At 56.2% G+C, this 10,638-nt stretch overlaps 1 protein-coding gene across 1 annotated transcript; it reads right to left on the bottom strand.

Moving 5' to 3' along the window:
- Positions 1–261: 261 nt before the first annotated feature.
- Positions 262–8,825, bottom strand: BESB_064470 (uncharacterized protein; the record flags this gene model as incomplete). Its single annotated transcript, XM_029364842.1, has 5 exons — positions 262–4,665; positions 4,995–5,101; positions 5,257–6,760; positions 7,268–7,341; positions 7,718–8,825. 5 exons carry the CDS (start codon positions 8,823–8,825, stop codon positions 262–264), a joined length of 7,197 nt encoding a protein of 2,398 aa, XP_029218425.1.
- Positions 8,826–10,638: the final 1,813 nt, after the last annotated feature.

The following is a 10,638-nucleotide window of genomic DNA, read 5'->3' as shown; positions in this document are numbered from 1 at the left end:
CCTTCGGCTACCTCTCCTAAACAAAAAATGTCACTGCCGATTTGAGAACAGCTTGGCACCTTCGCAACCATCCAGTGCATCAGGCACAGACTCACGACGATTCTTTCGACCAGATCATAACTGTCCGTTCAGTTCTGTATCCCTTGCAAGGGACCTGACCTTCTCATGCCATGGCCCCATTAATTCGATATCGGCCTGCCTACGTCTTCGTAGACTTGCTTGGAGGTGGCTCCGCGTGCCACAATCCCATCCTCTCAGCCGTTAAGACGGCGTCTTCTCAGCGGCATCGAATGGAGTGTCTCCGTCAACCAGCAACAACTGTAAGGGGGGGCCCAGCCTTTCGAAGCCGAGGGTTTCTTCCGCTGACAAAGCTCTCCCCGCACATGTGCCGGCCGCTACTTGTCGCTGGTAGAAACATTCGGGTACGTCCTGCCCTTGTCCGCCCTCTGATACACCAACGGATACTTTTGGAAAAAAGCATGGATTCGCATCGTCCAGTGCCAAAGCTCTCTCATCGCCTTCGTGACCCTGTAGGTCTCTCTCACCCTCAGACGCCTGCTCGCCCTGCTGTACAGAAGGCATCGACACTCCTGAGAGCTTTCTTAAGTGGGCAGCTCTCCCCCACGTCTCCCGGCCGATGCCGAGATGTGTCTCCTGACTAGGTGTTGCTGCCAGCTCACCTCGCAGTGGAGATTCTTTTGGTCTGTCTCGTTCTTGCAATTCTTCGAAGGACTGTATTTCCACTGAGTTCGTGGAGTCTGCGCATATAGAGTTCGACCTCACCTCCTGATGCCCCTGCACGCCCTGCACATACTGGTTGTTTCTCGGCTGAAAATTCCTGTTTGGAGACGTAGTGTCAATCCTCGACTTACGCTCCCTTGCGACCATCTCCCTATCATACAAGAAGCCGTCTGCTCCGGTTTCTTTCGGCCACGTTCGTGTCCCTTCGTGCCATATCCGTGCTGCACCACAATGGAACGAGTCACGCTCATCTCCAGGGTACTCTTTCTGGCTGCCTTGAACGGAAGCGTCTTCATCGGCTGACAACCCTTGGAGGCCATACACGCCTATTAATGCCACTGAATGCATAGTCCGTTCTAGTGCAGGGTGCTCCAGCGGCATATCAGCAAGTGCAGGTGGACACGATACCGCAGGTGGTGGATGAGACGGCGCACAATTTCCCGCTTCGGACGGGGAGCATTTCCTACGAATCGGAGAACCACACTCGTCACGAGGAGAAACAGACGTCAAAGCCGCCGAACGGTTATCGCGACTGGCATGCGAGGGAATCACAGACAGCGCCATAGCCCGCCTAATGGGTGCTACTGTCGAGCATCGGTCTTCTCGCCCCTCTCCTACGCAGAAGCCGTCATCTGGACCAAATTCTCCGGCCTTGTCCACATCGCGAACATCCACGATTCTGATACCGGGAGACGTCGAACCCACGGATGGATGCAGGTTTTGCTGTGAATTCGCCAGAGAACCATCAGGGTCAACTCTGCCTTTTCCAGGGTGGCAGTCGGAGGCACATTTACACGCGTCTCCTCCTGACACCTGGTCGATCTGAATGGGTTCCACTGACACAGTCCCTCCTGTTTCGTGGTCCATCGTCGTGCCCGACGGTGACCTCGAACACTGGTCGACTGTGTTTGGATTACGGCCGATGTCTGCAGAGGAAGTTTGCTTCCATTCACCGGACCGGCTGACCCCGGCGTCTCTACTCGCCTCAGGTGACGCGACAGGAATTCGCTCTGAGCCGGTGGGGTCCGCGGACTGCTCTTCATTCCATCTAGCAGGATGTTCACACGAAGTTGTCCGGATACTAAACTGTTCAGCCAACCCGACACTTCTGGGCCAATCAATTGCAGACACTGCCGCCTGCGCGCCGGTGTGCGGAGAGTCGTTAGTGCTTTGCCTCTGTTGCGTGCAAGCAACGCCTTGACAATTTGCAAAGCCATTAGTAGGGTAGTCGTGTTCTCGCTCGGCGATCCCTACGGCGCTAGGTCCGGATCGACGCCCCGTATGGGCAAGATCGCCATCGGACTGGTGAGCACAAAATGAGGCGGTCTGTCGCGCTTCGGAGAGCTGAAAGACTGCGTTATCCGTCGTGCAAGAAGCCCCGATGCTATGTCCATCACCAAGCCGCACTACGACATCGGCTCTCTCAGCGTACCGAGACACGCTGCCTCCACATCCTAGAGGGCTCATAAGAGGGACAGGGCCTTGTCCTACCGCACCGCTGTGATAGAGGGACGAATCCACCACTCCACGTTTGTGTGGATAAAACGGAATGTCCAAGGCGCTCGTCACAAGTGACGACTGGCGTTTGTCGTCCCTGCGTGGAAGACTGTCGAGTCTCTTCTCAGCGTCGTTTTTCTCGGATGAAAGAAAAACTGCACCAGAAGGTCCAGCGTCAGCAAACCCGAGGTTCGGTAGTAGCGCCTGCTCTCCCGTCCCCCCACGTGTATACACCCCGTCGGGTTTTTCTGGGACGTCCACGTGCTTTGTTAAGCTTTTCTCCCTCGTGGGTGAACAGCAAGATGCGGCATTATCGACCGTCCCTTCTGAGGCTTCGCCTGAACAAAACGTCAGCATACTTGCGTACCCGTCTGAAGTGCCTGTGCTGCCCGAACTGGTATCACAGCCGGATTCAAATGATCGCAGGCCTTGATCGGCCGGTCCTTGCTTACAGCCCCGACTGTCATTCCTTGCACCAGCTCTCCGTTGTGCCTGTGCACTGAAATGTGTTTCTGTCAGCGTGCTGTGCAATCCAACGGGCGCGCCGCTTTCCCCGTCACATTCAGAGAAGCATTCGGCAATCGGCAATCCACGATGGTTGTTCGCCGTCAAATATGTGTTGTCGGCACCGCAACACCTCTGTGCCTGTGCATCCTCATCCACCTCTGCCAGCCTTCTAACCGGCGGTGGCTGCCCGAGACCCTCAGAGGTTCCTGTTGAAGGAAAGGCTACACGAGGGACAACTTCACCATTTTCACACCTGAGGTCCTGTCGTGGCGAGGACAGCACCGCTGCTTGGCCCGCACCTTCGCGTAGCAATTCTTGACTGCGACAGTACGACTGGCACTCATTAACTTGCTCAACCGGTGAGGACCGCAATCCAGTTTGTGCCATTGCCGGCGTCTCTGATGGGCTCCTGCCAGGGGAAGTCTCAGACATGCCAGAAGACCAAAATTGATAACAATGAGATACCAACGTTCCAGAGACACCACCAGCGCTGGATCCTTTCTTTGCAGGACCTGTCTTTGAAATTGGAGGCGCTGTGTCCTTTTGTGCGGCGTACATGCTGCGGAGTAGTGCCTGGCTGGGAAACCCGTTGCACTGAAGTTGTCTCATTTGAGGGCAAGCTGGAAAAGTACACTGGCATGCCGGGGCGCGACGGCCGTTCGTCAGAATTTCTCTCTCGCTTTGGAGTGTGACAGGCCAATGGAGTCTTGCCCCTGGACATACACAATTTGCACCTTGGAAGGGTAGCGACTGTTCCGTGAACCAGAACGAGTCACATGCAGCCTCCCGTTCGGGTTCACTGCCGCCAACACAGACTTGGACGAATGCACCAGCAGAACATTGGAAATGTCGGGAGCATTGATGTTCCGCACATTCTACATGGTCGCATCCGCCCTCGGCTTCACATTCAGGCATTTTTGCTTGATAGTCATGCTCAGGCTGCGAAAGCGGCTCGCTGTCTCGCTCGCTCACAAAAACAGTCACGCAGGCGCCCTCAAGCTTATTCCCGACACCTTCGGCTGCACGTAGCTTCCTTGCATTATCTCCCCTTCGTCCTGGGTCGACTGTCTCAGACCCGCTTCCATGCCCATCCCTCTCGAAAATAGTTGCGCACCTTTTGCGGCCTCTTTTCCCCTCATGTTCGTTGAGGCTTCCGCCTTCACAGCCAGGAGAGGGGCCTCCGCATTCAAACGAAAACCCGCTGAAGGTTGCCCGGCATTGCAAGTCGCCTCGGTGTGGACTGTTTCTCTCCTTCAGCAGCGCCACGCAACAGCCTGGTGAAACGAAATCTCTCTGTATGTGGTCGGCGGCGAGGGCCCTAGGGAAAAAGTGCGATTCTTTAGGGCCCCCCTGAGGGCACCCTGTGCAGGCAAGCTGGCGTGGAATATCTGTTTCTGCTGTGTTGGTGCCGGATGATGACTGCTGCTCACCATTGCCCTCAGCACTCATATGAGTGAGCACATGGTCTCGCACTTCGTCAACATATCCGCTGCCGTTTGGCACTTGAGACTCACGCCACGGGCCAGTCCACCCGCCTTTTGCTGTGGCACCGCCTCGCTCAGGAGGGCAACAACTCGATGTGGAGCCGTTGTTTTGCATTGGTCCATTTGCCAGGGACTCCAGTGCAGGCGATTCACAAGAGTCGCTGGCCGTACTGACACGCACTCCTTTACGTGGCTTGGATGAATCCGTGGCCGCCGCCGGGCCCGAGTATGAAGCTTCGCACAGCAGGGACATGACTGGGATGGTCTGCGACCTCCCTCTGCTGCTTCGTCTATTACCTGCTCCATCCGCATCCAGCGCTTCTCGCTTTGGACGGCCATAGCCCAAGCGGGCATTGCTGAGAGAGATGAACCGGTTCTTAACCGCGTTCTCAGTGCGACCGGGAAGCTTCTTTGCAATAGTCGCCCACCGATTCCCCTGAACCAGGAACACAGATAACGCAGTTATCATCCCCCGTTGCACTGACAGCTCGATGCGTGGAGTACAGCAACAGTACACCGCCCAGGAGACGCAACGCCGTTAAAGATATGTCCAGTTCCTTGCTATCGACTTCGCACATCTTCCGAGACTACCCAGAAGGCCCTTTATTATGAGCGATCATATAACAGGCAGCGTTCCTCACTATACAATGATAATGCCACCGCTTGACGGCTTCCCAGTCTCCTCCGAGGCTGCGCTGCTGCGGGAGTCGTAGAGACCTCGGGTTTCACAACGACGGCAGGAAGGCAGCTTCAGAGAATGCGTACCAGCTCATTTTGTAACGCCAGAATCGTTGCGTCCTCCTCCGTTGACCAGTCGCCCTTTTTTACCTCTGGATTCACATGATTGAACCAGCGTTCCCGGCACTGCTTCCCTGCATTGACAGCACAGCGATCTCAGCGCTTCTCACAAAAGTAAGTCCAACCAAGACAAGTCCACGCTACGTTCACAGCAATTCAGTTAACCGCCCGCGACATAATGCCTGCATTGGCGTTGCATCTATAATAGTCCACAGTGGGCGCTGCCTACCAGTCCTCGAGATGCAAAAAGCATCCGTAAGTTGTGAAGAAATGAGGGCCCACTTGAAACCCTTCCTGGCGACCAACTCCGCTAGCTTCGCATCCTCCTCGGCACTCCACGCCGGCACGCCGCTTTTCCGTAAGTGATTTTGATAAACCCGCTGTTTGCCCCCGCGCGGGGCTTGAGGGAGCGGAGGGGACACTTTTCCACCATTCTCCCGGATCGCTAGAATCGGAACGTTCTGCTGAATGCCGGACGTCTTTGTGGAGTACGCAGAAGCGCCGTCGATGTTTTCGGCCGACCCAGCTGTTTGTCTCTCGCCTGTTTGCATGAAGGTGCTCTGCCCTCGTGAGTCAGCCCCTACGGAAAGAAATGCTTCAGTAGCCTCTTCTTCGCGCTGCCTAAGTGACCCTGCCCACAAGTAGACCTCATGGCAGCCCTGCTCCGTTGGGGGTGCACTGAAAGCACTGTTTCCGCAGTACCCGCGGTCGTCTGTCAAGCCGCCACTTGATGGGCGAAGTGCGGCAAAAGCGTGGTCAGGCAAAAAGCCTGTGTCCAGCAACGGTCCGTATGAGTCAGAGCCCGCCCGCGAGCCGCGTCTGTCGCCATGCATGCCTTCAAGCTGCACTTGACGACACGCGTGGCCAGGCTGCATTCTGTCAGACATCGCCGACGTCGCTAATCCTCTCTCCCCATGAAGCGCCGTATCCACATGCCCGCCATACTGTTCCGCGTAGGCGACTTCACTATGTCCTGGTGGAATGGAAAATGCCCTTCTCGCGCGTCCGAGTCTCTCCTCTTCTTCATCGGGAAATAAGAGGACATACCGAGGTGCCGCACCGCCCTGGACCTCCTCACGAAGATCAACGCCCACTCCACAAGTATCCGCGTGGACAGACGCTGCTACCGAAGAAAGAATGTCGCCTGACACGACTGAAGACGCCGCAGTGCTCGTGTACCCTGTCATTCCCGCAGATGATACTGATGACGATCGGGCTTCCTGTGTCTCCCTACAGCCGTCCTCATTTTGAGTTGATGCGTCTCCTCCCGCTGCGCACTTCCGTTGCAACAAGGAATTCCTCGACTCTATAGAGGACGGTTCTGGCTGTGCACTTGTGTCGGCGGTTGAGAAAACAGGCAGAGGACGCCACTGCGCAGTCATGCAATTGTCATCAGTGGTTTTTGAAGGCTGCCCCGCGGCAGCGCGAGGAAAGCCGAGATCTGTTGGTGTGATCAAGGAAGGGAGGCCTGCTCTGTGGACGGCCGCTGACGAAAAGGAGGGCGAGAGAGCAGCTGTGAGGATTCTTGCGTTTGATTCGTGCGCCGTTGGTGTCAGCTGCGACTTCCCAGTCACCCGTTCCGCGTCACAAGTTAGGGGTGGAAGAGCTAGCCTTGTTTCAGTACGGTCGTTTCCGAATTGGAGAGACGTTTCGCGTGGGCTACCCGCGGGGATGTCGCCTGCTCCGCAGCCAGGCGATCCACTCGGCGGAGGCGCTGCAGGCCACGACGTCTTCTGCACACACAGAACACAGCATGCCAAAAACAGTACACAGGACGCGCACTCTTATGAATATCAGGCCTGCATTAATGAAGAAACACCGCGAAGAGAAGCACATCTCCGCACTCTGCCACTGCTCCGGAACCCGTCTCCGGATCTGCCACGCGAGGCATGACACGAACCGACATGTGAAGAAGGGAGGGAATTTGTCGAGTTCGTTTCCCTCCGCACTCCCTCGCGCGACGGATTCCCCGGAGAAGCCACCTGAACGAGGGCCTCATCTCGATGTAAGGAGAAATCTGCACCCGTAGCCCGCGCGGCCCTACTTCGTCAGTGACCTAGGTCTACATCCCTTAAAGAGCCGGCGGCTAACCTGGCCCACCTGCTAGAATCACCACGGCAACCAAGCAGTGATCCTGACAGCTTCACTTTTAACGTGATTGAAGTGCTCTTTCATATTGCAGAGTGTGAAACGAGAGTCTCTTCTGCCGGCGGCGACTGCTCCCAGGCCCCCCAGCCTACCATCAGCGATAGCCTCCTTCCTTCTGAACGCACGTCCAGATCGCGTCCTAGGCCACCATCCTGCCGACAGGAATCTGAGGACCACAGCACCACCAGCACAGCAAACTGATGCTTCCATGTTAATGCCACGCTAGCCCTGGCCATGAATGCAGGTGACTTTGTCAGACTCTCTTTACGCGAGATGGCGTGGCTTCCCGTGTAGGCTGCTGACTATACTAACGGGCTCTTACTTTTACTGACGCAGAAATACGTTCTCTGCCATTCGCATCCATGGGAAATGACGCCACGTGCTAGCACACTTGACCCGAGAGCAGGGCAAAGATACAGACGGGGCCGCGATTGGACGGAGGTTCGACTACCCCGCAGACGCGGTCGCCGTTGTCTAAGCATGCTGCCGGCGTGTTTGCCCACCCCCCTGTAGCTACAGAAGCGAAACCACATCGGCCTGACCTTCTGCGTTTGCCGGGCCCTGCACTGTCACCAACAGTTCCCCTTCTGGACGAGCACTGCAACAGGTGTCATGGGCAGCTGCGTTTTCAAGCCCGTTCTCTCCGGCAGCAGTTCCTCCTGTTGATCGTCCATTTGTCATCTGCCCCGGTTGAGGCATCTCCCTTCTGTTGTCGCCGCGATCTCTGGTACCTGACTCCACCCCCTCAACGGGGTCCAGGTGCTTCTGTGTCATCCCCGCCTCGTAGTTCTGGAAGAGGAGCGGGCTTTGTGGAGCCCAGTGCCACGGCGTCACCAGTCGACATGCTACTGGCTCCTCCCCTCTTTCGCACTGTATAACAGCAGTATTCTCTGCATCGCCAGCCTGTTCAGCTCCCTCCGCTACTGGCGGCCGCGAGCAGTTGAAGCATTCGCGGTCACGATTTGGGTCCTGTGTGCAGCCGCGTTGGCGTCCGAAATCAAGCGGGCTCGCCGAGTCCCCAAACTGCTGGGCATCACGAAAATCGTCCCATCCATCTGGTAGATACGGAGGCAAGGATCCATGGGCTGTTTGTCGCTCAGTTGTGTCCCCGCTTTCTGTTTTTGCTGCAACGTTCGTTGTCACGACTCTGCGCTGAATTCGGTCACAGATTTCTCTAACGCTCGGAGCAGCCGGCGTCGCTCCATCAGTCAGCCGTCCCATAGCGGAAGATTCGGCCGCCTGACGTAATACATCCGTTCCACCGGTAACTGCATCAGACCCTCCACCGGGCGTACGTGACTGATGGCGCTCTTCTTTCCCTATCTCCCCGTGTACCGTCCTTTCGTTATCCCTGTCGGTCAATGCTTCTTCTTGACGGCTGTTGAAAAGACTCGCTGCTGTGTTGCTTCTGGTGGAAAGCTCATCACCCCCACCTGCAAGCTCCTCGTCGTCTCCTTTCCACGGTGATAAGCGCAGGCTCGCCTCTGTCAGCGTCTCCATTGACAACACTTGGCCCTTGATGGCAGGAGGGGCTCCCGCGATCACTTCGTCCACTCCTGCGTTCTTTTGCCACACCCCACGCACAGTATGCAGGGAAGTAAGAGACACCCACTGTGAGTGCTGCCCGATCTCAACACGAGTTCCCTCCATTCTCTTGGAAGGCTGGCCCCCCTGCGCCGCTGCATGCTCACCACCTCGAACAAGCCTCGCTTGCAGGTAGCAGGAAGCACGAGGAATGGAATGGCGCAAGAGCAAACACAGACAGAATAGCAACTGCGATTACGACCTTGACTCCGACCACCTGGCGTCAGGCCACGGCGACGATTATCCGGTGCAGTTGGTGCACTGCACTGAGTTTCTGATGACCGAGAAAGGGCGGAAAAAACGGCAAGTTCACAGATACATGGGAAAAGGCTTGGCGCCACGAATAAATTCACCAAGCTGGTACGGCTGGTGCGACCAGCCAACACACCCGTATCATACGAACACCAAAATCAACGGTACCACCGTGGGCCATGCAGAGATGATACGCCGCCTGTAAAGGCGATGAGGACACGACAGCCAACACTGAACGGACCGCGACAGAGTTCCAACAGCTGTGCTGCTCCAAGCCCCCCCAAGAGCGCTTGATCCACTGCTGTGCGTCCACTCCAGTATAATACACAAGACGCCAGCCGCGCGGCAAGTGCCTGACTTCAGGAGCGTGTGTACGTGAAGCTGTTTCACCAAGTATGCGGAGGCCAGAAATGAGTAGAGGCCCGACTGAATTACGCAAGACGAATTTCCACAGATTCCCTGCTAGATACATACGTTGCCGAAACCGCTGTGGTCCCACTTTACAAGGAAAGCCTCCCTCCGCGGCAGGATGGAGGTTAGCACACGGCGGTGTTGACGCTAGGACAATACCTCGTGACATGAAACTAGGGAATTGAAACGAGCGCTCCACTCCCTACAGGCCTGAGGTAGGGCTACGCGAAGCGGCTCACTTGCCAAATACACACTGTCGTTGTCGTGGCGTTCCCCCCACCTGGCGATTGGCCCAGGCAACCACCACGGGACCGTAGCGTACCGCGTTTTCGGTTAACTGGTGAACACTTGGTTGAGGGCAGCTGGGGAGTGCGAATTATGAACCACATCACCTTCCTGGCAAACGGCAGAAATCTCACGAAGGCGTGAACCAACAAGCAACAACACGCTGCTTTTGGCTCGGCACCACTTGCTGCTAGAGTGACAATGACCTCCCCTGTAGAGGCCCCGTGGCGTATTTTACAGCGAACGCAGAGTACGGATGATCGACATGTGGCGATTTACCCGAAGCCACCTGAGGTTAACTCAGATACATTACCAATTCGACGACCGTCTTTCGGCCGAAATAACAACTGGCATGCCTGCTTCACATGCTACCCTCTGCGTCCGGATGATAACGGGTACCGCCTCATGGAGCCGTGCGGCTTCTGCACGACGGAACAACCCTCTATCATTTCGAAGCGATGCAAGAAAACAGTGCCTGCCAGGCCGCTTCACCAACGAGTTAAGAGAGAAGGAAGCGTGCAGAGAGTCGAATGACGTGACAAAAGCGCAATCCGCACTTTGGCAGATTGACTACCTCGTGCCCTCAGTAACCCTCTCATGACCGGATTCATGAGAACCCCCCGCGATCCACCACAACTCTCCGTGTCGACTGCCAAAGATATCCCAGATCAAGCAGTTACCACCCAGCAAGCCATAATAGGACACGTAGGTCGCTCCAGCGAGACAATGAGAATGTTTTCGCCGTCACAGCGTGACACTACTTCTTGCCAAACGAACACGGTCTCCAAGCACGGCCTGTGTCGGCTAGCCCCACTGTGTCTCTCTGGTGCTGCGGTAATTCGCTCTACTTGTGAAATCTGGACAGCCCTGCTTTGCCACGCACCCCAACCAAACAAAGGACACCTACTGTACCTGCCCGTATATACGCTTG

This window comes from Besnoitia besnoiti, chromosome VI, assembly GCF_002563875.1.
Source record: "Besnoitia besnoiti strain Bb-Ger1 chromosome VI, whole genome shotgun sequence".
Classification (NCBI taxonomy): domain Eukaryota; phylum Apicomplexa; class Conoidasida; order Eucoccidiorida; family Sarcocystidae; genus Besnoitia; species Besnoitia besnoiti.
Note: the sequence above shows the minus strand (reverse complement) of the source record. Positions and strands in the feature narration are given on the sequence as shown.